Below are 27,156 nucleotides of genomic sequence, written 5' to 3' on the forward strand. Positions count from 1 at the left end.
CATGGGAACTTTATCTAGAAAAATCGACCTTTGCCATAAAGATAGGAGCAGAATGGGCTTACCTGTATCTTCATTATCTTTCGTTTCATTGGGATCTTCAATTTCCTCATCGGACATTTCCATCTCCTCCTCTCTCCTGATTCCCATCAGTTCATCGTTATGAATATTTCGGATTTCCTAAAGTTCAAAGGGCATACTTTTAAGGTGCTGAAATCCTGGAACATGTCAAGCAGGGGACAGAGAATTGATACCAAACACCCAGTAGGAGAAGCCTCGATGTGTCGTCTGACGGCCAAAGAGACCTCCTAAATCAGCAAACGGCAATGGAACCAGGCACAAGCAGGCAAGCCAGAAGCCAGCAACAAACTTGCTTCAAGTTGCCTGCAAACGATTTCTGCTAGGATTCAGGGATCTGGTCACATCCACAAGCCTCCCCACTTAGTCCCTCCCCTCTTCTCTCAGCCACAAGGCTCCAGTTGTCCATGAGGCCCAAGAGTTTCCGGGCTGGCATCCTGCCACATTAAACCTTTTCAGCACAGATGCCTGGACTTCTGTACAAGTTATTTCAGACTTAAGTGTTACAGGGGGAAATGAGCTTTTATTTTGGAGCATCAAGAATGATAGGACAGCTAGGTGGCACAGCAGTGGATAGAGTACCAGTCCTGAAATCAGAAGACCCCTCTTCCAGAGTTCAATCTGATCTCAGCCACTTTCTAGCTGTATCACTCTGGGCGAATCATTTAACCCTATTGCTTCAGTTTCTTCATCTGTAAAATGAGAAGGAAATGGTGAACCATTCCAGTATCTCTGCCAAGAAAAACCCCAAATGGGATCACAAAGAGTTGGACACAATTGAAATGACTGAACAATAATATGACTTAAGAGTTGAGAATAAGGAAATTGGAACTGATGTAGGATGGTCCAGTAATGAAAACCAAACAGCTTATTTGAGAAAAATGAACTCTATAAGGACTGTGTCGAGAGAGGCATTTGCTGGATCTCCTTCAGACCCGCTGCAGAGAAAAATTACTGAGGAAGGGACTTATTTTTAAGCATCCAGTCTTATCTCAGGAGGCTGGCTTTTTGGGATCAACTAAAATCTGTTAGTAGCAGGGGATTTATAATGAGGTCTGATAGTGGCAAATGGGGAATATTCATCAAGAAAAATGTGTGGTTGTCATGGTTGCCTAACTTATGTCCTAGCTACTGGGCACCATGTTGAAAAGACTTGCTCAAGGTAATGGATATACTACCTCTCTTTTAAAGCAATTCAATGCAATGTCTATTTATTGGGGAAAGCAGAGCTAGATTCTTCAGACAACTGAAGCACAGAACACCTTAGATGAGTGGAGCACAGTTCTCCTCAGGAAGCCTCCCTGGGCAGGCAGATAGTCTTTCACTACAAAGACATGCCGCCCTGTGGGTAGTCGGCATCCAGATACCAGGTACTGGAAAAAAAATCATCTCTTTAGGAGCAGGAGAGGCAGCTTACCTGGAGGCCTTTTCCGTACAACTGGGCAATTCTTGCACAAAGAAAAAAACCCAAACCAGACAAATCTCAACAAATCATCCTTAGCTGGATGGGCAACTCATTCCTACTTGGGACACTTCACTCACTTAATGTTTCCAAGTCCTTTCCAAATGAATATTACAGGTTGGTTCTACTTTGCTGCGAAAGAAATGGGGGCAGAGCATTTGGCTGGCTCCCCTAGTCCTTCAGGAAATGGAGCAGAGCTCGGGCCCCATCTCCTCACCAGTCCAACTGTTTAGTGACAAAAAGGCTGTGACTCTCAGTCCTCGTCTATCTTCCTTAAATACCCAACATCAGGCCAAGACTATGGGCTATCTGTCAGAGGCCACCCCAGGCCTCAAGGTATCTTCCTAAAGAAAGCAGTCTGGCCATTCACAGAAGCCCAGAGAGCCTTGTCCTGAAGAGTACAAGTAAGTTCTTCATTCCTTAAGCACCTAAGTTCAGAGCCCTTGATTTTACTTAGGAGGAAACTGAGGCTCAGAGAGAGCCAGCTTGTACATGTCTGAGACAAGACCTAAAATAACAGGCCGGGTCTTCTCTACTTTAAATTCAGTGCCTATTCACAGTGCCATGCCGCCTCTCATAAAAAGCAAGACTCCAAAGTGGCGTCTCTCTCAGCCTAAAGACTACAAACTTCCAAGTCTACCCTCGGTTATCATATCTGCATCTTTCTGTATAACCAGCCCGCTTCCTTTTTCAGCCGTGCATTTCTTTGCTGATGGCTCTTAAAGCCGCTTCTCCTGGGCCATCCTTCATTGGTAATTTGCTGCTATCTACTTACGTCCAGCGTGGGCCTCTCTATTGTCCTTTGGGTGACCTGCAACTAGACGCTGCTATTTCATAATTTGAAGGCATAGAACATCACCAGTGGAATAATGATGTAAAACTATGGGCCCTTGTTTCAGTTTGAAGCACTTCAAATGCACTGTATTTCCCAAACCCAATCCATGCCATATCTCCTCTTCCTATGCAAATTGCAGACACACTTCCTAGTGGTACTCCTTTTCTCATCTGTACCTGAAATTGGCCAGGCTGGGTTTGACCTCAACACTCCGACCTCTGATATTTCCTATTCATGTGTTCAGAAACGAGTCAATTCACCTCCCTAAGCCTCAGTTTCCTCATCTGGAAAAAGCTACAATGCTTGCCTCCCACGGTTGTTTGTGAGGCTCAGCTGAGACCATATAATCTAGTAAAGCTTTTTATAGAGCAGAAAGCAATCTATTTCCCTTATTATTACTGTTTGTACTAAAAATACTATTCTGCTTCATAAGGCTTGCCATCCTGGACACTTTTTCTGCCACTGAATTTAAGGTAGAGAAGACCTGGCCTGTTTTAGATCTTGTCTTGAACACTTACAAACTGGTTCTCTCTGAGCCTCAGTTTCCTCATCAGTAAAATCAAGGGCTTTGAATTCAATTGTCTGTAAAGTTCCTTCTAACTCTAAATGTATGAGTCCACCATCAAGAGGAAAGGCTTCTAGCATGTTGCACGGACCTACTATGAGAGATTTACATAGAGGATGCTTTTCCTCAAGACACTTAGCATCCTCTGAACCCTTTTCTGAGAACTGTTTTATCTTTTTCTTTCTTTCATGGGGTATCAGGGATAAAGGATTACATGACAAAGGCTTTAGTGGGGAAATAGTTTATGCTCCCCTGGGGTAAGCTTTAAGAACTCAGGTTCCCCTCCCAAGCTTTCTGATACACTAGAGCAAAGTTTCTTAAACTGTGGGTCACATAAATAAATGTGGGGGTTGCAAATACTTTGGCAAGAGTAAAAGGTTATTCTGCCACAATGTAATTCTTTATGTAAAAATAAACACATCTATACCGTGAATATGCAAATTTGCTTCCATCATTGGTATACATATAATTTTATCATTTGCCAAAGAATTGTTTTAAAATAAACTTTTTTGAGGGGAGCTAGATGGCACCAGGGCTGAAGTCAGGAGGACCCTGAGTTCAAATTTGGCCTCAGACATTTGACACTTCCTAACTGTGTGACCCTAGGCAAGCCACTTTAACTGCCTCACCAAAAATAAATAAAATAGATTTCTTTATGATTTATTATCAGTAAATGATCAATTTTTATTAACTATGTACTTGCTGTCATGTAAAAATTCCTTGAGCAAAAAAGGGTCACGAGTGTGAAAAGTTTAAAAAGTCCTGCACTAGAGGATGACTTTGTGGACAAAAGCTGCCCAAGACAGGCTGTGGTGTTGAATTGCTTTGGAAAATGGTGTGCATGTACTGACACATAGCTACCACAAGACATTGAGGGGAGGAAGGAAGGAAAAAACTAAGGAAGGAAGGGAAGAAGGAAGGGAAGAAAGGAAGGAAGAGAGGGAGAGAGAAAGGAAAGGGGGAAAGGGAGGATCTAAGTGTTGCATAAAGAAATACAGCAAAAAGAAATACGGTCCCTGCCCTCAAAGAGCTTACATTCTAATGGGGAGGAGGAAGAAAACACACAAAATGGAGTTTAAAGTGGGGAGAGAAGGGGAAAGGCTGTAACTATTTCATTAAAAGCAATTGGCTCCTAGTGACATGGCTCTGGATGCTGCCTTGGTTTGAATGTCAAGTTCAATAACAATAATGAGCACGATTTGAGGCATGAAACTCTTTGATAAGGAATAGAACTGAACTATGAGGCAGAGGAAATTATTCCCCCTTTATAGTGTCTTGTCCCTTGTCATTTTTCAAACGATCATAGGATCTAGAACTTGAAGAGTGACAGTCTCCTTTGACAGAAAAAGAAACTGAGGTCCAGGTAAACATGAGGCAGAGTCAGGATTTGAATCTTTGTACCACTTGACATTTCTGATTAATCATGAGACAGGCAAATCACATTACTGCATAGTAATTAGGCTAACAACAACTGTACAAAATACACACAGGTCTGAATTCGTGTTGCTTGTGTTTTACGACAGGAAGGAACAAGATTTTCTGAGCTGCTAACCTTTTACTAAATGTGTAACAATTTCACTTACTGAGATTTTTCGCATTTACAGGAAACTTGGCAGTGCAACAAGAGGAGGGGGTCAGAAAGGAAGGAGAAAAGGGGTAGGGGCCAGGGAAAGACTTTCTAAAATCTTCTACAGAAATTGGAGCCCTGAGATGTCATTATTCGGACAAGGCAAAGCACAAATTCTGGTTATGAATCATTGTTGTGCCCCATTCTGGGAGAAGAAAAGCCTGGCAGCCTATAGAAATGTTGATACAAATGGGGTTAGTTGGTTTCCCAATGGTGGGAAGCCAAGAGGTGGGATAAAGATTTCTGACAATCGGGCTCTCAGGACAACTTTAACATCTGGCTGAAAAGAATCATCTGAAGTTTAGAAATGTCAGTTTATAAATCTAGATTTTTTTTAAGCAACTGGGATATTTCGATTTCAATTACATTCAACAAGTACTTATTTAGTGCTCATCATAAGCAAGGTTCTGTGTTAGGTGCTGGGCACACAAAGGCAAAAATGAAGCAATCCCATCCCTCTAGAAGCTTACATTCTAGATGTAATTTGAGGAGGGGAAGAGTGAGAGCTGGGGAGCACTGGTTAAGGATTCCCATTGGCACCCGAGTTGAGCCTTGAAGGAAGCTAAATTTTCTGAGAATTGAAGGTGAGAAGGCGGTACCATTGCAGGCCCAGGGTGCTTATAGCCTGGGTAAAAAGCAAGCAGGTGGGATATGGAATGCTGAATTTCAGGCAATTTTACCTAGGATGTAGATTGTATTGATAAAGTAATATAAAACAAGTCTAGAAAGATGGGTTGGACCCAAACTATGCAAGATTATTTTTGCATTGTACTTATAAAAACAAAAGATCCATAAATTTTTTATCACCTGTATTTCCCAACATCCTCCTCCTTTCCCTAGAGAGCCATCCCTTATCCCAAAAAAGAACAAAAACAAGTGTAGCCTAAGTAATTGACACAATGAAAAAAATCTGACACTATTTGTGATGTTCCCTACCCACAGTCCTCCCAGTGAAGAGGATGTTGTGAAGGGCTTTAAATGACAAAATGAAAACTTCATTTTATCTTCAAAGCAATAGGGAGCTACTTTTGGAAGTATGCCGAGATTTATCAGCTCCTTTTCTCTGGGATCAACAGATGGTTGGTTGGGCTGGCTTCAAGCTATAGTGCGAGACCCGACAGAATCAGAGAATCTCAGAGGGGCCTCAGGGACAATCTAGACCAATATCCACTAAATCATAAATCCACGTTAAAATATCCCTGACAAGTTGAAGATTTAACTCCCCTTAAATGTTTCCAGTATTGGGGAGCTTACTATCTCTCCTTAATGTACTTTTGGAAGGCTCTTCTTGGGGGAACTGACTACCCAGTGACTTGTTCCTGGTTTTCCATCTCAAGAAAAATTTAGCTTCTAAGCTATTTTGAGTGGAAGAATATAGAGGTCTATCAAGTCAGGCAATTGGGTTAAGTTTTAAATGACTCAAGAGCAAAAAGACCTACTTGCTTGTTCAGCTTGGCTTTCAGGAGGAGCAGCTTCTCCCCAACCTCTCTCTAATCTTTCTAGTCTTTTCAGGGAATTTCACATATATACTGAGGCAGTATGGAGAAACAGGGCTGAAAGTCAAAGGGGATCCTGGTTCTATTACTTATTACTTATGTGATCTTGGACAACTCTCTTTCCTCCTTTGGGTCTCTGTAGAAGGAGGAGCTGAGAATAGACGCTTCACATTCTAACCATCCAACCCTCCAAGGGCCACTGTCCCCCCAGCAGGCTGAATCTCTTCTTTGTTGGGATGCTGGCCCATACAAAGAAAAAACCCCAATTAGGAAGTAGGCATAGCAAATAGTTTTCTCTCCTTCCTACTTGGGGTCATTTCTTCACATGCCCGTGGCGTACATCCATCGGTCTCTTCCACACATTGCACCACGGCTAGCATGTTCTTCAAGTCAGTGACTCAAGGGGAGCAGTGGCCATTCTCCCATTTCCTTCAATCCCCCTGCCCCAATAGATTTCTGTACTCACTGCGTGCCATGACCTTGGCTGGGGAGCCATAGGGGAAAAGTGACACCGTCCTTGCCCTTGGGGAAGTTATGATTTAATGTGGGCACAGATTTATTAGGCATTTACAACGTACATAAGTAAAGAAGATAAAAAGCCAAAAGGGTAGCTATTCTTTTTTATGTATTCTGCATATACCTCTATCTGTACTTGTCACCTCTTCTATCTCAATCTTTGTCCTGGCACCCCCAGGACCTAGCTAGCACAGTGCCTGGTGTATATACATATCCAGTAGGAGATGCTGAAGAAATGTCTGATGGTCGGTCAACAATGGAGTTCTGGGCAGAGGCTGAGGAGAAACTGGAGGGAGAGATCACTTTCACCTGAAGGAGGAGTTGAGACAATTTCTGACTCAATTCTATTCCTACTTAAGATAAGCCATCATATCACTAGCTTGAGGCTGCAAAATCAAGCTGAGACATAAAGAACGGCTCTCATATCACCTGGTTAGCTCCTGCACTGCTTGTGGACAAATTCCTGCTTAAGATATCAACTGGAGCTCCTGTGTTTACTAGTTTTCTATTTTACCTAACGGAGATCTTCCCTTACTTCCCTCACTACCATCTGTTCTCTGATGTTTAAAGCATTAGGTTTCCTTGTAAGTTTTTTAATATGCTTAGGAACCAGACCTATACGACACAGCTGAACCTTGATGCTTGGGCGCACCTGTTCGTACAAGCATAGTAGCGTGGCACATAGCAAAGTGACGGTAGTTCATAGTACATGGGCATTGTAAAGCTGCAGCTGTATTCTCTGCACTGTAGATATGGTCACTGATGGTAGGACTAATCAATGCCCTCCCCATAACTGCCCACATAGTACCTAAGCTATCTTAAAGGAAAGGGCTTTAAGATATGGAGCTGGGGATGGGGGCAGCTAGGTGGCACAGCGAGTAGAGCACCAGCCCTGAAGTCAGGAGGACCTGAGTTCAGATCTGGTCTCAGACACTTAACACTTCCTAGCTGTGTGACCCTGGGCAAATCACTTGGTCCCAAATGCCTCAGTTTAAAAAAAAGATACAGACATGGGGAAGGCAGCAAATAGATTGTTACAGTTGTAGAAGGCAACATGAGCAAAGACATGGAGAAGGGTGAGGGCAGGATGGCTCGGGGCAAGGAGAGTAGTTGTTTTCAATATGAACAGAGAATACAGGGCGCCAACCCAGTAGTGTGAGATATAGGGGAGACAAGAAGGGCATCCATATACTACGTATGGAATTAAGTACAACATGACATGATGTGACAATGACATAGGATAATAAAACATAATTTAGTGCGAGTGATTTCAGGGAGGGGAGCCACAAAAGCCTTCTATTTGATGGGAGATACAATTATAGGAGTCCTTTGAGGGAATCCAAAAGGAAGAGAAAAGGAAATGGAACATTCCAGACTTGTGAAAGGTAGGGAGGTAGGAAATGGGGTGTCAGGTACAAGGAACAGAAAGTAAGGCAGTTGGAGCTCAAAGGTGGGAGTAGAAGTGAGGAATGGAAATAGAGATTGGATCCAGGTTGAGAAGGGATTAAAAGGTGGAATGAGGAGTTTACACTCAAACCTGGAGGCAATAGGGAGCCAATGAAGTTCAGAGAGCAGAGGAATGACGAGCAGACCTGTGCTCTCAGACCAATCCATACTTAGGTAGATGTGTGGAGGATGGGTTCAAGGAGGAAGAGATTTGAAGCATGGGGGTTAATGCGATAGTACAGATGAGCAGTAAGCAAATTAGCACCTAGCCTTTAGGGCCTAGCTCAAATGCCACCTCCTTTGGGAAGACTTTTCTGGTTCCTCCTCACAAACGATATGAAAAACTACTTGACAAAACTCCCAAAATTCAATGGGTTACCTTGGGAAGTATCTAGTGTCCTGTCATAGAATGTCTCCTGGTGAAGTTTGGATAACCGTAAAATACACCGCCATGTTTTTCATGTTAGCCAAAATCTGTTTCTTGGCAACACCCACCTGGTTTCTATTTCCTAAGGCCAAGCATGACAACCCTAAATAATGGAAGGCCAGAGGAGTTCATGTCCTCCCTTCTCTAGGCTAAAGAACCTCAGTCTCTTCAAATGATTCTGATACCCCCCCACCCCGTTCACTAGTCCTTTCCCCTTGGGGCAAGAGTTGACATCTATCCCACAAGGCTTGAAGCTCAGCAAAGCCAATTTGACATTTACTGTTTCCTCTGATCACAGAAGGCCACGGAGGGGTTTCCTTGTGCTATCCCATTAGAGAAACATGCCCTAAAGCCCTGCAGGAGCCCCACAGGAAGCATGTTTTCCCCCTCCAAACTGACCATGCTCCTTTAGCTTCATTACTACTTTGCAAAGGGGAGGGCCCCCTACCAAGCTAAATGGTTCTGGGAAGCACCCAGCTCAAGCCTTGGCCAATTCCCTGTAGAGGAATTGTTTGGAGCCCCAAAGGAACGATTACTTGGGACTCATGGTAATAACAAGTGCTCTCACTCCTGGGGTTTAATGAGTCACAGGAGGGGGCTTTAATCATAACTACATGATGATAGATTGAGGGCAAGTGCCCTCCTCAGTGGGCATTATTAGAAGGTCAAGGCATGAACCCAGGGCCCCTAACTACAAACCCCATGTTCCTTCCATGGTATCTTGGTGACTGTTTAACAATATATTCAGTATTCTGCCCTGGGAGTTCCCCACTTTTATGACCTGAGGGGAAAGAGATGTTTTATTGTCTGTTCTTGAAGATTTTTGCTAGTTTTCTATTTAAGTAGCGTTTAGCTCCCTGTTAATTATTTTCCTATCTATATTCCTGTGCTCATATGTAGGTTCTTTTGGTTCTGCTTATTTTTCTCTCCTTTAATATTACTTACTGCTAACACTATTTGGGGATATACTGGATCTTCATTTCTGTCTTTGATTTATGGGAGCTAAATGGCCCAAAGGGTACAAACAGTTACTTTCCTTGCCTAATTCCACATTGTTTCCAGAACGGCTAGACCAATCGGCAGTTCTACCAACAGTGTATTAGAGTGCCTGAACTGCCTATCTCCAACACTGACCGTTTCTAGTTTTTAGTCATCTCTGCCAATTTGTAGGGCGTGAGGTAAAACTATGAGTTGGTTAATTTGCTTTAGTGATTTGGAGCATGTTTTCATATAACCATTTAATATTTTGTAATTCTTCTTTGGAAAATTGCTGGTTGATTCTCTCTTGGGAAATTCCCCATTTATGCCACATCTGGATGGATGGCTTTTTGGTCAGCTATATTTTATGTAATTACAAAGTAGTTTAAACTAGAGCCCCATGGGATAGAAATGTACTAGCCACCTCTTTGTACCAGAATGTTCTCCTGGAGCAGCTGGCAGGAGGAAATGGTTTCACTTTCTTAAGGTGTGAGGGATTGTGCAGCTCATTCATGCTACTGGGAGAAGAGCCTGGGAACATGTGGGCAAATGCTTAATACTCCAACCTTGCACCTACATGATGTACTTAAAAAAAAAACTTTCATGTATATTGTCTCCTTGGATTTTTCATAATAAGCACAGGATATAAAAAGAACAGGGATTAATCTCTCCACTTTACAGAATGGGAAACTGAGGCTTTTGTAGGATCACAACACAACATGGTAAAGAAGAGAGTGCTGGATGTAGAGTCAGGAGCTCGATGTCCAACTTTTGATCCAGATACTTACTTACTAGCTATCTTACTACACGTTCTTTCCATCTGAGTCTAAAAACTTTCCCCTTTATTTAAAGGGGGCTAATGAGACTTGAGGGGCTGCTCTCTGAGGGTTGTTGTGAACAAAAGCGCTTTGCAAACCTTTAAGTATTAGAGAAGAGTTTGCTCGCATCATCCTTTTTTTTTTTATTTAATAGCCTTTATTTACAGGATATATGCATGGGTAACTTTACAGCATTAACAATTGACAAACCTCTTGTTCCAATTTTTTACCTCTTACCCCCCCCCCTCCCCTAGATGGCAGGGTGATCAGTAGATGTTAAATATATTAAAATATAAATTAGATACACAATAAGTATACATGACCAAACCGTTATTTTGCTGTATAAAAAGAATCAGACTCTGAAATATTGTACAATTAGCTTGTGAAGGAAATCAAAAATGCAGGTGGGCATAAATATAGGGATTGGGAATTCAATGTAATAGTTTTTAGTCATCTCCCAGAGTTCTTTTTCTGGGCATAGCTGGTTCAGTTCATTACTACAAAACTAATGCAGACAAGATTAGAAGGGAAGCAATAAACTGAGAAAATGTTTTTACAGTCAAAGGTTCCGATAAAGGCCTCATTTCCAAAATATATAGAGAATTAACTCTAATTTATAAAAAATCAAGCCATTCTCCAACTGAAAAATGGTCAAAGGATATGAACAGACAATTCTCAGATGAAGAAATTGAAACTATTTCTAGTCATATGAAAAGATGCTCCAAGTCATTATTAATCAGAGAAATGCAAATTAAGACAACTCTAAGATACCACTACACACCTGTCAGATTGGCTAAGATGACAGGAAAAATTAATGATGATTGTTGGAGGGGATGCGGGAAAACTGGGACATTGATGCATTGTTGGTGGAGTTGTGAACGAATCCAACCATTTTGGACAGTAGTTTGGAACTATGCTCAAAAAGTTATCAAACTGTGCATACCCTTTGATCCAGCAGTGTTACTACTGGGATTATATCCCAAAGAGATTATAAAGAAGGGAAAGGGACCTGTATGTGCACGAATGTTTGTGGCAGCCCTTTTTGTAGTGGCTAAAAACTGGAAACTGAATGGATGTCCATCAGTTGGAGAATCCCATCATCCTTAAAATGTCACTGGTCAGCAGACAGCCATGGCAGGGCTCCAAATGAGGGCTTCCAAACCAAAGCCTTGTGACCTTTTTTGAGGAAAGCCTGCTGAATAAATCAGGGAACAAAAGAGAGATATCCACCAAGTTCAAAGTAGGGGATTGTACATTTCCTGGTAGCTTTTAGTTACTTCTTGCATTTAAGTTATTCCAGGCAATACACTGAATCCTATTTATGCCCACTGTGTCTCTACTGACCCTTTAGGGTACCCACAATTCTGATTCTTTGGAGAACATCATGATTTGCAGCCATACAGAATACTGTTAAAAGAGCTTTTGATCATCAATAGCAAGTAAGGCTCAAAACAGGGAGATGTATGTTTGACCCAAGTGTTGGCTGTTGTCACCAAGGGTGTCCTGGGCAGGCTAAATGGGAGAGAGATTTCCCATGCTCCTCTGATGAGTTTTTGGGTAGCACTCTGATTACATCAAATCCCTAAACACTACAGAGCCTCCTTGATGAGATCTACAACCATTCGAAAGTTTAGCCTAACAATCTACACAAGACAAAACAAGTGGATAAAGAATGCCCGTTGTCCAGACTATGTCATACAGTTCACCAGATACTCCGTGGAGTTAGTTCCTCAGTACATCCATCTTGAGTAGTTATCAGATTAACAATGAAATGGACTCAGAATTGAGTGAATAAAAGGAGGCCATGGGCTTTTTGTTTCTTTGGGGGGGGGGGGAAGCCAAACAGCGTTTTTAAGGATTAGAAGCTGCTACTTTATACAAATTTTCTAATAAGCTGTTAAGGAAAGAGATTGTCCCCAGGGTGGGGTCTAAATAAGAGAAAAAGTTACCAACCTCAGCTTGTTTGCACCACACGCTGATGTTCTTGCGTTGGGCTTTGGTGAAATGGTCCCACGCTTTCTGTTTGGAGGCAGAATGGTAAACAGCCACTATTTGTTCGACTGTAGCAGAAGGCCGGTGGTCACAAGGAGTCAGAATACCATCCAGAGAGAGCAGCAGAAAGGAACAAAGGAGAGAAGAATCAGGCAGAGGGCTTGCTGGACCCATCTGCTACTCTCCCCTCCTCTACTGGGGTAGGCTGTGGTCATGCTCAGCAAAAGGGACCTTAGAAAAGTAGGGCTGCCCATCAACAGCCAGCTTGGGGAGAAGGGAACTCGACAAGTTACTGTGGGACGCATTCTGATGAGGGAGTGACGTGACACTGGATGACTCCCTTGCTCTCAGTGAGCCTCAGTTTCCTCATTCGGACTGTCTAGAAAATTTGGAGGCAGCTTGATAGCCTGAGGAGGAGGGTTTCAGGATGGGGGAGCCGGAGAGACCGTCTGTCTAGTCAGGGCTTGTTGGTCCCTTAGAAGATACTGCTCTCAAAGATGATGCCCTCTCCTTGGTGACCAAATTTGGAACTTACCTCCATGGTCAGCAGTGGTTGTACGCTGACCTCAAGTACTGATCAGAGTGCAAACGGCAAGGGACGGCACTGTTGTGGCCCTCAGTGTCCCCAAGGAGCTGAGGTGGATGCACCACAGAGACTCCATTCAGGAGACAATCTCGTTTTTATGCTTGGGGAATTGATACCATTATCTGAGTAACTAACTTGAGTAACTAATTGACTCAACTGGCTTGCGCAACTAAAGAAATGAGTCAACCAGGAAGAGATTAAGTGAGCTGGCTCACGATCTCTGAACGCCTGTATTGTTTCTGTGCCAATTGAAAGAGATGAGTGATGGAGTGCCGCTCCCTCCCCTGTCCACCCCCGGAGCACGACTCACATTGGACGAGGATGCCTGCTAGGGCCTGTTTGAACTTCTCTTTGGCCTCCTCCATCCCCTTCTCGTGGGCTGCCTTCTCGTTGACCAAGCGACGGATGTGGCTGTTGGCCGACTGAATCATCGAGTAGAAGTTATTGGCGCTTCGGCGGTTCACCTCGCCACGCTCTATCCAGGTCAGCAGTGTCTGCACTGCCTCAGAAAATTTGGAATCATCTGAAGGAAAGGGAGAATCCCTTGAATTCCAGCCACTCAGGTCTCAACCCATCCATTTCCCCAAAATGCCCCCTTGGGCGAGGGCCAGGGGTAACTTAGCAGAGGTTCTCAAAGCATGGCTGACAGCTCCTCCTCTTCTTCCTCACAGGGGTTTGCCAAAGTGCTGCTGGAAGGGGCCGTTTATTCTTTGTAAGGGATAGGACTAGGGACCGGACCTAACTCCTGGGTGAGAAAACCCTCTCTGCCAGTTCAGGTTGGCAACTTATAGGCTTTGAGCAATGAGAGGTCAGATGACTTGCACAGGCTAACATGGCCCTAGTATGATATTATTGCAGCAGGGACCTTGGATTGGGGCCCCCAGCCTGAAAAGCAGATTTCTGGTCTTGTTTCTATTTGAAATTCTCGGGTTCTCTGCTTCTATCTGAAGGCCTCTAAGAAATACCTCCCATTTTTCTATGTTTAAGGTTGCAGAGGTGCTTTCCCTATAAGCACTTTGAGAGGGAGCTGCTCTTTCCATAGTACCACAGCTTCTCCTTCACTCACAAGCTATAATGTACCGGGGATCAAAGGAGCCAGAAGTCTGTAGCCCTCTTGCAAGAAGGCAAGGAACTTACTCGTTTCTGTGAGAAAAGTATTCAAGAAACATTCAGTTGGTGCCAAGTGTGTGCAGAGCACAGTGGATGGGATGTTGGAGAAGAAATAAAACTTAGATAAGCCAGGGTCCCTGTCCAACGAGATTACAATTTACCAGAGAAATAGAACGCACACAAATTTTTGTCACTCAGGCATTCATTTCCAGTGGTGTCCATGACTCCATTTGGGATTTTCTTGGCCTAGATCCTGGAGTGGTTTGCTATTTCCTTCTCTAGCTCATTTTTCAGATGAGGCAACTGAGGCAGAAAGGTGACGTGACTTGGCCAAGGTTGCACCAGTCAGATTTGAGTTCAGGAAGAGGTATGTGTGTCTGCGTGTGTCTGTGTGATTGTGAGTGCGTGTCTGCATGTGCGTGAGTGTGACTGTGAGTGCGTGTCTGCGAGTGTCTGTGTGTGTGTATATACATACATATATGAGTCAGAAAGACCAAAGTTCAGATCTGGTCTCAGACACTTGTCAGCTGTATGACCCTGGGCGAGTCACTTCAGCCTGCTTCACTTTGCTCATTTGTAAGAGAAATAATAACCGTGTTTACCTCCCAGGGTTGTTGTGAGCATCACATGAGAGCCTAGCAGTACAGCCTGGCACATAAGAGGGATGATATAAACATTAGCTATCGATCTATTAGCAAGGGCATGCCATGGGACTAACTCTATTAAAGATAAGAAAGCTGGAGAGAGAGAAACTTCAGTATCACCTAGCCCAGTGCTACCATCTTGCAGATGAGGAAACTGGGGAGTCAAAGTACTTAAGTGACTTGTCCAATGTCACATACCTAGTGAGGAGCAGGCCGGAGGAGGAAGGTCATTTTCAACATTGGAAAGGATAGGGGCAGCTACATGGTGCTGCCGCGGATAGCCCTCCAGCCCTAGAATCAGGAGGACCCGAGTTAAAGTCCAGCCTCAGATGCTAACTGTGTCATCTCGGGCAAGTCACTTAAGCCCAATTCCCTACCCCTGTAAAAAACCCCCACCCTGGAAGGGCTCAGGGAGGGCTTTTTCTAGTTTGGTTTTAAGGTGCAGGTACAGGGATAGGTATAAGGCATTGGTACGGGAAACTTTCGGATCAGGACTTAAGTGACTTGACAAAGTTCATACCAGCAGAGTATGTCAGAGGTGAGACTTGAACTTGGGCCTAGCTTTCTATACATTATCGCAGACTACCCCTTCAGGGCAAACTTACTGTAAAATAAGGGGCGAGAAAGTAGAGGGAAGCCATTCTAATAATTGGGAAAGAACAGTGAAAGAGGACCCAAAAAGTGCCCACAGCCACCATCGTTAGCATCTCCATCATTAATAGCAAAGTGTGAACAAAGTCACTTCTTTTAATTAACTCATAACATTAATAAAAGTGTTGTCCAGCACAGGTGGAGTATACAGGCTGTAGCACTAAAGGGAGACTGAAATGGCAGGCTGGTACCAGGTTGTGGAGGGCCTTAAATGTTGGGTAGAGGAGCCTGAACAGAACTCAGGAAAAAATAGGGAGCCACTGCAGACTTGTGAGTCAAAGAGTGACGTGATTTTTTTGAGGGAAAGCAAGTGAGAATGGGTATCCTTAAGATCAAGTTCTTTACTTGGGTTCTAGTTCTTGAGTACTAGAACTCAGGGTTCTAGTACACCATGTACTTTTACTAAAAAAGATGTCCATGCATAAGAAGAGCCTTTACCTTTAAGCTTCTCAGCTACAACGCTGCATTCGTGGTCTGAATAATGAACAACAGGTGGGGGAGATGGAGGACGGAAGCGTTCCTCTTCCATGCGGCGGCGGTGGCGCTCCTCTCGAGCCATCATGCGCTGCTTACACTCCCATTCATATAAGTCATCCCGAGCTTGGGCAAAATCCACATGAAGACGGCCGGTATCCTTCTTGTCGGTGCTTGAGCCCAAGCGGATGCGGTATCCTAATGGCCACAGCCAGGAAGGAAGGGGTTGGGGGGTGGGAAAAGCAGCTCAGCACAGAACTGGAACCCACTGACAAGGATCTGCAGAATCTGGGAAGTTTTGCGGAGTAAGAATAACCATAAAAGCACAAAGAGACTGGTTTCTCCAGTGCTTGGGAATCCATAAAGCCCTTTAGGAAGGAGGGAGTATGAACAGCATCATCCTCATCTTAAAGATGAGAAAACTCAGCCTCAGAGGCTTGCTTCCAAGGCAGTTAGTCCACATGACTAACTGATGCCAGAGCCAGAATTCTGACCCGGAACTCCTGCTTAAAAGTCCTCCCTTCATTTCATTACATCTCCTTGGCTTTTATTAACTCCCACAGACATCCAGCCAGATCTCTAGGGTTCTTTCCACCTCTAAAGGCCTATGACAATAGGCCTCCGGGGCTACTGGGTTCAAAAAAGACCTCGGGCTCTTGGCAGGACAGCTGCAATGGTCACAAAAGTCTCATCCACAGGAAATGGGCACCAGGCCTGTGCCAGGGGCCCTCTGCTGAGGGGTGGCTCCTAATTCCCCAGGGCAGCCCATTCCACTTGGGGACACTTTTTCCAAAAGGAGGTTTTTCCTTTTGCTTCCTGGCACCTGCCCTCCCTGCTTCAAATGCTTGAGGCAGCTGGCACATCCCCCAGAGTCCTCTCTTTGCCGGCTCAAACATCCCATTCCAAATCCTTTCAATGGATCTTTAGACGGCAGGATCTCAAAGCTCTTTCTTTGCCTTGTCACTCTCTTATAAATGCTCCCTAACTTACCAATGTCCTTCCTGAAATGTGACAACTCCTCCTTCTAAGAAACTGAGACCCAACAGGGAAATGGACTCAGCCAAGATCACACAAGCTAACACGTGGCAGAGCTGGGATATGAACTTGGGGTTCTAGTATACCATGTTGCCTCTAATGTGAATCTCTCCCAGATGTCAATAGGAGTTAGTCAGTGCTGCATGGAGTTGAACATGCAAGCAGGGGGCAAGTGGCTGGTCAGGCCAACGAGCCAGAAGGAACCCCAGAGGAGGAATTGGAAAACCTTCCATAAACCATCCCCGCAGCAGATGGGTGGATGCCTCCGCTACACTCCCCCATACTCTTTGACCAGAGGCCACAATCATGGGCTGCAGATACTTACCAGAGAGATAGAGGGCCTTGTCTACCATAAACTCCTCAGAAAAGCGAATGTGGCAGAAATTTTTCTTGCTTTTTCGAATAGCGATGATTTCTCCACATTGTTCAAATACTTCCATAATGATCTGCTCCGTTCCATTCTCTGGCAGACCTCCTACAAAAACTGTCTTACAACCTGGGGGTCTTTCCCGGGTTGCGGGTGGTGGAAGATCTACAAAAAGAAAAAGAAAAAAGTGGTTGGAATGAAAACAGATGTTCAGGATGGGCCTCCCTGAGGACCAAGGCGTTCACAAGGATCGGACCCCAGTGTCCACTGGGACCTGCAGTGTGGATTTGCAGAATCTCAGAATGAAAAGGAGTCTCAAAGAGGTTCCAGACATTTATTTCTCCCTACCTGTATGATTCTGGGCAAGTAATTTCACCTTAACGGTCTCAATTCTTTGCCTGTAAAATGAGAGGATAGGCCCAGATAGGCTCCAAGAGCCCTTTAGTTGAAATTCAGCGACTCTGTGAGCATCAAAAAGCTGCCAAGTATGAATTAGGAGATGGATTCTTCTGCTATGTGAGAGGTGTGTGAATCTGGCCAAGCTTTTTTTTCCTCCCCTTAAGAACACGTCCCTTCTCACTCTAAATCTTCTGGCCATGATTTCATCCAGTTTATTTTCCAGACCAACCAAAGCATAAAACCAGCCCTGTTTTCCTCCCACAAGCCTTGCCCTATTGCCAATCCTAAAGCACGGGAAAGGACGCCCCATCTGTGGCTGTCTACAGAAAAAAAAATCTGCCCTTCCACAATCCGGCACTTCCCTACCTTGCCAGCCTTATGTTTCTGTTACTCCTGTCTGGGTCCTCTGTGCTCCAGGCAAACTCTCTCACCTTCTGTCTGTGGTACACGCTCTGTGCTTCCCCCCCCCCCCTTACTGTTTGCTCACGAGTTTCCCTGGTCCAGAATGCCCTTCCCCTGTTCCTCTACCCATTTTCCCACTCCTACTGGTGTGCATTAAAAGTTCCAGAAAATCAAGTGGGAGGGGAAATGTGCTAGGCACTGTATCAATATTATCTTATTTGATCCTCTCAATAACCCTAGAAAGTCAGTGCTGTGAAGAGGAGCAAACCAAGGCAGAGAGGTTAGAAGACTTTCTCGGGGTCACACAGCTAGTAAGCATCTGACACCAGATTTGAACTTTGGACTTCCAGACTCTGAAGTTCAATGCTCCGTCCACTGCTCTATCAGTTACCAGACTGATAACGCCAACAACAACAATAATAACAATTGGCATTTCTACAGTGCTTTACTCTTATCAACCCTGTAACATCCTTGCTTGTATCCCCAGCCCCTAGCATCGTGCCTGGCACATAGTAGGTACTTATCATACTTGTTGATTGACTGTTTTAAGAAACTTCTTTTTGGTGATGTGTTAGCAGGCTATTCACAATCTCAGGGGAGGGAGGTGGAGCCAAGATGGCGGAGGAAAGGCAGGAACTTGCCCAACCTTTCGCTGCAAACACTCCAAGTGTCTTTACACAATGACTCAAAGCAAATTGTAGTGTGTCAGAACACCTAAAAAGCCAGAGAGAATCTCATCTGGTCCTAATCATAAGGCAGAAGAGGCCAAAATGGTGTAGAAAATAAGTCTTGATTATCTTTGTTCCCCACCCTAGGTGTTTACTAAATAGTTGAGCTCACATAGTACTTGGGCCCTTTCTAACACACTGTCTCACAGTCATTTGGGTTGGGGTCTTACCCCACTGCTAAAATGCAAGCTCCATGAAGACAAATACGCACACTGTGTATTGGGCCTTCATTCAGCCCATTGGGCTTAGCCTTGCACTCAACATTCCTCCTGTCCTTCTACCTGCAGGGGCAGGTGAGGAGGAAAAGGGAGAGCCAAAGCCCTCTAATAAACAAGAGGGGAAGAGAGACTGCTTTCGGGTGAAGGGATCAGGGAAAGCTTCAGGGAGGAGGTGGCGATTGAATTGGATCTGGAAAGAAGAGAAGGATTCGAAGACATTTTGGATGAGCCTGGCACACAGTAGGTGCTTAATTAATGGCTGTTAAAAATGAATGAATGAAGAAAGCAAGCTTTTTTAGGGAAAATTGCTAACTCTGATGAGAGAAGTTTGTCGAACTGAGTCACTCTGAATCTGCTTTAGGAGATAATTCTGCTTCACAATGCACTCTCTACCCACTCAGGCAGTATTCAATGGCTGTCAAGCCTGCTGATTCCCTTGCCACTGTTTACAAGTATCAGAGTGTTTCTAGTCAAAATTCTTGATTGTCGCTCATCAAGAAGAGGCGTGTGGGTTACTAGGTTTTCTGGATGTGGCTTTTAGCTCTGCAAGGATTGATTTTGCGTAATCCTAGCTTTTCATTTAGCTCTTGCCAGCATTCAGCTACAGATTTTTAAAGAGCTTCAGTCTCAAATGAAGAAGCCATGAAACCTTGGCCCTTCTGTAAATGAGGAAGCCGAGAGGACAGCCAATAGGGGCATCTCCCCAAGTCACTGCCTTAGAGTTGAGAATGATTTTAGACGTCACCTAAGCTGATATTGCACCTGTCTGTCCACCCTCATTTGATAAGTGAGGAATCTGTATTGGGGGGAGGGGGAAGTGACTTTCCCACAGTCATGTTGCTGGTGTAAACAGCAGAGCTAAGACCTGAAGCCAGAACCTTCTTGGTTTCATTGGAAGCTAAATGGAGGCCTATTTCTATAATGATAGTGATGAGGATGGGGATAATAATAATAATAACGTCTAGCATGTACAGAGTCACTTTAAACTTTACAAATATGTTCTCGTTTTATCCTGGCAACAATGCCGAGAGGTAGCTGCTGTTATTATCCTCACTTTACAGATGAGGAAACTGAGGCAGACAGCAGGAAAGCGGCTTGCTAAGGGTACCAAAGTGTCCCAGGCTCTTGTATTTCCCAAATCAATTCATCAGACATTTAAACAAGTCTTAGAAGATGCAGGAGCCCAGTAGTAGAAGGCCCACCAAGATGAAAACACTAAAGCGTTATCAAGGGAGCACCAGACAAAGTTCTCTAATAAAGCCAGTGGGGAAGAAAGGGTGCTTTCAGGTGAGGAAATTGGGGAAGATTTCAGAGAGGAGATGGGGACAGGAGTTGGGTCTTGAAGGAGAAGATTTTCAACAGACAGAGATGAAGAACAGGAGGATGAATGAAGAAGAGTAATAAGAGATTATTGTTGTGGTCACTTTTCAGTCTTGCCCAACTCTTGGTGACCCCATTAGGGATAAGATATTAAAGGTGTAGTTCTGATGGATCAGGCCATCCTCAGCAACGAGATCAACCAAATCATTTCTAATGGAGCAGTAATGAACTGAAATAGCTATGCCCAGAAAAAGAACTCTGGGAGATGACTAAAAACCATTACATTGAATTCCCAATCCCTATATTTATGCACACCTGCATTTTTGATTTCCTTCACAAGCTAATTGTACAATATTTCAGAGTCTGATTCTTTTTCTACAGCAAAATAACGTTTTGGTCAGGTATACTTATTGTGTATCTAATTTATATTTTAATATATTTAACATCTACTGGTCATCCTGCCATCTAGGGGAGGGGGTGGGGGGGGCTAAGAGGTGAAAAATTGGAACAAGAGGTTTGGCAATTGTTAATGCTGTAAAGTTACCCATGTATATATCCTGTAAATAAAAGGCCATTAAATAAAAAAAAAAAAGATATTAAAGGTGTGCCACTTCCTTCTGCAGCTCATTTTACAGGTGTGGAAATTGAGGCAAACAGGGTGAAGTGATTTACCCAGGGTCACAAAGCTAATAAAGGTCTGAAGCTGGATTTAAACTCCTTACTCCAGACTGGGTGCTCTACCTGCTGAACCACTAGTGGGCCTCGGCACACAGCAGGCATTATATAAATATTATTATTATTATTATTATAAGATCATGGATGTTGAACTGAAATGGACCTTAGAAGTCCAACCTCTTCCTTTTACAGATGAGGAAACTGAGGCCCAGCAGGAAGTAGCAGAGTTGAAATGGAAACCAAAGTGGGATAGAACAGCACCAGGCCAGGCTGGGAAGGAATAGAAGTAATCTGGGAAAGGGATGAGAGGATGAGGGTACACAGGGGGCTCATGATTAATTAGTACAAATGACCAATCCCGGTCACATATAGTCACACATTATTTGAATTCTCACGCTTTTAAATTTTAATTCTGGAAACTGTGGGCCCCCAATCTAGCATGACAGGGGGAGGGCCTGGCTAGCCAAAGGGGAGGGGCTAGTCAGCAATCAGCCAATGAGAGCAAGGAGGGTGAGCTGACCTCAAAGTTCTGAGCTGCCTGTTTGTGCCATATAATGTTGATATGGTGATGCAGGATCACCATAGTAATGTGGGCCCTAACAAAGCAGCCCCTTGACTGCCTTGAAGGCACTACAGGCAGGGAACTGGGTAAAAGGGCAGCAGCATCGCCCTCACCTCGTACCCTTCACAAACGAACCCCTCACAAACGGCCTTCGAACTTCTGAGATGGTGTCAGCAGAGGAGAGGGCCGGCACGGGAGATGGGCCAGAGGCACCCTGGCCCAATGGTCGCCTCCGGATACTACATCTCCAGCGCTCCCTGAGGAATGGTGCTGATGATAGAGGCGATGCTGGAGCAAGACCACTGCCCGTTCCAGCAGCCAGGCCAAGGTGTTTGCGAGCCCCTCCCGAGAACGGCCTGAGAGTTCCACGCAGAGGAGAAGAAGACAGAGCAGAAACAGTGCCTTCCCCAAACCGTCATCACGGGGGACCACTGCCCTTCTCGAACAGAAGACGACGGGGACCGTTTTATGGTGGAGGAGATGGAAGACATAGAGGGATGCCCAACTTATTGGCCTTTCCTAGGTGGCCTCAGGCCCTCATCAATGGCCTCCAGGGAGCGTTAGATGGTGGAGGGGATGATGGGACTGGGACAAGACGTTTACATTTATGAGCATTCTTTCCTGGGTATTTTCGGGCCTTCCTTACTGGAGCAATCTATTAAATTACCTTAAATTAAACCAAACTCTGGTGTTTTTGTTTTTGTTTTTAACAATAAAATAGTTTTATCCCATAAGCTTTAATTCAATCTATGCGTGTCTCAATTAGTTGGTAAATATTTATTAAGTACTTACTATATGCTAACTAAGTATTGGAAAAGAGGAGCTTCCAGTTTCAGGTAACTAGGTAACCCAAGAACTTTTCACATAGAGCCACTAATATAAGATCATTTAATAATGGAATTACAGGTGGGGGTGGGGAAGTGTGTGATTCCAGTTGAACTGGTCAAAGGGATCTTGGGGACTGTCTAGCCCAGTGATCTTTAACCTGAAGTGTGTGGTTAGATTTCTAGGGGTCACTGAACTGAGAAGTTTTGCTATTTGGATAAGTACTTCAGTATAATGTGTAACTTTCTTCTGTGAAGGGGCTTGTGGCATAAAAAAAGATTAAGATCCCCTGATAATCCACCCCCCTTAACTTACAGAAAAGGCAACTGAGGCCCTGGGGAAAAAGTGATTCCTCTAGGGTGGGTTAACAAGTAACAATATCTCAACTGCAAAGGCTGCCTTACTGGAAACTTTTGAGTGACTTTTCTAAACTCTAGCCCACTTTGGATGGTGGGATTTAGATGGGGCTGGTGCCATGGGGAGCACCTCTGAAGTTGGGTCCAGTGCACCAATGATCCCTTTTCCTTCCTGGGGGCAGATGATTCAAGCCTGATTTCAGTCTCAGCCTAAGGGGTAAGCCCTTTACTAGAGAGTCACTAATATCGGATCATTTAAGAAGGGGCTGAAGGAGAGAGGGCCAGTGCCTTTGTCCCAGGACCTCAGGGTCACCCAGCTATTAAGTAGTAGAGAGTTCTTGCTGACTCCAAATCCAGGGCTCTTCCCACTCCACCCAAATGAAGTGAAAAAATTATTGGGATGATTTTCTACCTGAAATAAATCCAAAAGCCCTCAGAGACTTCACTAAGTAGGGGGGGCCAAGGGCCTGTGAGGTGACCGGGATGGTAATGGGGCTGGCAGAGGTGCTCAGATCGCCTCTTTAGGGCACGGGTAGCGGTCATCTCCAGCAATGCCAGGGGAGGGAAGAGCCGCTACCAGAAACTAGGCATGTCTTGGCAGCCTGCTTCAGGAGATGAGTGATAGGGAGAAAAGTGCCAGAGCCTCAGAGACCTCCCAGAAGACTGGCTCCAGCTTACATCATGGGAAGTCTTTCAGATGATTTTACTAGCTAGTCCAAGATAGGAGATTTTGACCTAGATAATCAATGGGAGATCAGATGTGGCTTAATGTGATCTCCAATGATTCGGGGAAAGTAGAAGACTGGGGAATATTTATGAATACTCCATTTCCTTTCTCTTTAATGGAGCCAGTCCAGTAGAGGAAGAAGATGACTTTCTCCATATTTCTAGACATGATCCCCCCAGAAAGGCAATGTCACAATGCCTGGAATTTTGGGATTACAGAGAATTAGAACTGGCAGGCTCCTTAGAGACAACTCAACTGAACTCAATAAGCAAATATTGAACACACCAGGCCTACTCTTGAGTGTTGGGGACAGGAAAATGTAACTCGTATTCTACACAGGAGACCATCTAGCCTAACCTCATTTTGCAGAGAGGGAAACTGAGGCCCAAAGAAGAAAAAATGTGAATTTAGGATTTAGACAGTATTAGAGCCACAGGTGACTTTAATGGTCACTTGACCCAACCCCTTTACTTACAACCAAGGTGGCGGGCAGGAGGGGAGGAAAAAGGGGACAGTGTGACACAGCAGAAAGAGTATTGACAAAAAAAAAAAAAAAAGAAGAGTACTGACTCTTAGTAAGTCTAAGAGCCTGGATTCAAACCTTGCCTCTGCTGCTTACTACCTCTGTGTCCTTAGGCAAGTCATTTTCTCTCCCCTGGCCTCAATTTCCTCATCTGTAAAAATGAATATAGGGGACAAGATGACCTTTGGGGGGGTCTCTTTCAGCTCTAAATCCCATGAAGCTGTCTATGATAGCCAGTAGAGTATAGTGGAGAGAGCACTGCATGAGGTCCAAAAGACCTGGGTTAGAATCCTGCCCTGACATTACTTGCTGTGGGGCCCTGGGTAAATTATTCAACTTCTCTGAGCCTCAGATCTCTCCTCTGTAAAAATAAGCACACTGAGTGCCAAGAGGAGCGTCAGGGTCATGAGATTTTTGATCTAGAGAGACTAGAGGCCTCCGAGACCATCTGGTCCAACCCTCTGACTTTATAGGGGAGGAAACTGAGGCCTGGGGAAGGGTAGGACTTGCTCTGGGTCATAAGGCAGGATTTGAAGCGAGGTCTTCAGACCCTAGAGCCCCTGCACACAGTGGCCAGCCCTGGGGAGCAGCTAGTTGGGTCCTGGGCACTTCTCCCACTACTGGCCTTTCCAGTGTCTATTCTCTGAGAAAATCAATTGCCACGGACAGGTGGAGTTGGGCTAACTCCTGGGGAAAGTCCAGAGCCACAGGAGACATCCCAAACTCCTCCTTCTCACTGTGGCCACCCTCAGATCTCTGGTGTGGAAGGCAGCAGGGGGTGATGGAAACAATGCTGGATAGGGGCAGGGGCCCTGGGTTTCCACCCTATGTTCCTCTATTTCCTCTGTGGGTATGAAACCTGTCTCTCATGCTCACTACCTATGGCACCTGGAGTGCAAGGCATTCATGTTCTCTGGGCCTCGACTTCTTCACTGGACTAGATGGCCTCCAAGGTATCTTCCAGATCTACACAATTTACTGAGGAGGAATGCTCTCTGGGCCTCAGTTTCCCCAAATGTAAAATGAAGGGGACGGGTAAGAAGATCCCTAAAGTCTCACCCTGCTTTCTATGTTAATCTCCCCCTTGATCACAGTCACTTTCTACCTGGGGGGCTCACTCTTCTCACCTTCAGGCAAGGTGCTAATAAAATGTAGCGGCTGTGGAGAAGTCCAGCTCGGCCACTTACTAGCTATGTGACTTTGGATAAGTTGTTGTGCAACAATTTCCTCCCCTGTAAAATGCCAGTGAGAGGTAGGGTGCTTTAGAAGACCTCAGGCCCTTGTCAGCACTAAGGCTGACTGGATGTTTCAGGGGCCTTTTCTGCTCCAGATCCTGGGCTCCTAGGCATCCGGCCTGCTTCCTAATGTTTTCCCCATGGCAAATGAACATTATCAGGTACCTACTATGTGCAAGGAACCTGGTCCTAGGGTACAAAGGCAGAAACAAAACAGGCAGGAATCAAGGACGGTCATCTAGGCTCCCTGTTAATAGGACTCAGATCCCAAAGACTGGAAAGAAAATGAACTCCAGTTTTCTCTAAGCCGTTTGCTGAGCAATCATACAAATTTCAAAGACTTTCAAGCCCACGCTTGAAAGCTAGCATCAGGAGACACATGGATTCAAATCCTACCTCGGATACATACTGGTGCTATGATCCTGAGCAAGTCACTTAACACCATGTGTCCCTGGCAATTCCCTAAGACCCCCTACCTCGGTTCAGCCTCTTCTGGGAAGTTTATTTCCCCTGACTGTCACTCTTGTACTCATATCTGAACCTGACACCCATCTCATCTGTGGAAGTGAGCAGGAAAATTACTTCCCCCCTTAAACCTACTGTCAGGGTATTACAGAGGCACCACAATCTTTAGCAACGTTTGTCTTAAAAACCCAGAAAGACCCATGTGAGCTGATGCTGTAATGCTGGAGAAACTGAGGCAAGATAGGGATTAGAGAATTTTTCAATGCCAAGTGAAACGAGCAGAACCAAGAGAACACTATACACCATATCCACAACACCATACTATGGTCAGCTATATGACTTATAACAACTCGGCTCTTGTCAGCAACACAATGCTCCAAGACAAGTACAAAGGAAAACGCTCTCCAGAACCAGATAAAGATCCTATGGCCTCAGAATGCAGCTCAAAGTCTACTTTTCTTTCAAGCTTTCTCCTGTCTGACCCGTTTCTTCGTTCACAACTGTGACTAATACGGAAATACGTTTTACAGGATGGCCCACTTGAAACCTTTATCAAATTGTGTACCATTTTAGGGAGAGGGAGGGAAAGAAGGAGGGAGGGAAAAAGTTTGCCAAAATCTTGTAAAAACGAATGCTAAATATTGTTTTGACCCAGGAAAAAGAGAACACTAGCAAAACAGCAGCAAAAAACAATGTCTTAAAGTGCCAGGAATACTGATCCTTTGAATGAGGGTGCAGAAGGAAATGTTAGCTGGGGTTCTCTTCCTGTTTCCTCCTTTCCCTGGCCCTGCCTCTTTCTACCTCCTCCCTTCCCTGCCTCCTCCCTCCCCTGGCCCTGCCTTTTCCTGCCTCCTCCCTCCCCTGGCTCCGCCTCTTCCTGCCTCCTCCCTTTCTCTGGCTCCACCTCTTCCTGCCTCCCTTCCCAGGCTCCCTTCTTTGCACTGGCTATCCCCCATGTCACTCCAGGAGGTCACTGCTCCAGTGCAATCACAGGCCGGGACCAAACAACTGAACAAACTCTGAAAGCAAATTGAAGGTGAATCTCAGGATTGCCATGGGACCATGGCCTCCATGGAGCCCGAATTAGACTTAAGTGAGTGGACATATGTCACCAGAAAAGACTCACTCTTGGCAAGGGGCATCAAAGCCATCCCTGAGAGCGTGAGTGACTGCACAGGGAGGTTGGTCAGTCTCTCAGTCACATGGCTGGGCCCAGAATGCATATCATTTGGGGTTTGGTTAGGAGGGAAAAAAAACCATCTTTTGAAACCACAGATATTCTGAAAAATCAATTCGATACCATGTAACATACAAAGCAAGTTCCTGAAGGGCCCGGCCTGTTTCAGTTTGTGTCTGTATCCCCAGGATCTGGTGCTTGGCACATAGTAGGCACTTAATAAATGCTTGTTGTATTGATGCCAGCCCCTATTTGAAGGAAAGGCCAAACTCTGATTTTCTCCCAAGGAAACCCTATTGTGAGGCAGCCTCCTTTTCCCTTCATTCCAGTGAATTAGCATTTTAACCTTATATCGTATCTTTGCAGAACAATACGTGGTGTTTGCCAGGAGACGCAGGTCTACCTGTTACCTAAATGCTCTTGCCATCCATTGTAGGAGA

At 44.8% G+C, this 27,156-nt stretch overlaps 1 protein-coding gene across 8 annotated transcripts in view; it reads right to left on the reverse strand.

Moving 5' to 3' along the window:
* ENOX2 (ecto-NOX disulfide-thiol exchanger 2) overlaps nt 1-27,156 on the reverse strand; it is a 291,185-nt gene that overhangs the window by 23,172 nt on the left and 240,857 nt on the right. For all 8 annotated transcript variants that reach the window (XM_031944689.1, XM_031944684.1, XM_031944686.1 and 5 more), the window contains 5 exons: nt 17,063-17,269; nt 15,667-15,900; nt 13,134-13,346; nt 12,199-12,305; nt 63-177 (listed from right to left, as the gene is read on the reverse strand). In XM_031944689.1, the coding sequence (XP_031800549.1) occupies nt 63-177; nt 12,199-12,305; nt 13,134-13,346; nt 15,667-15,900; nt 17,063-17,269 (876 nt within the window). The remainder of the gene's footprint in view (nt 1-62; nt 178-12,198; nt 12,306-13,133; nt 13,347-15,666; nt 15,901-17,062; nt 17,270-27,156) is intronic.

Source organism: Sarcophilus harrisii, chromosome X (genome assembly GCF_902635505.1).
Source record: "Sarcophilus harrisii chromosome X, mSarHar1.11, whole genome shotgun sequence".
Lineage (NCBI taxonomy): Eukaryota > Metazoa > Chordata > Mammalia > Dasyuromorphia > Dasyuridae > Sarcophilus > Sarcophilus harrisii.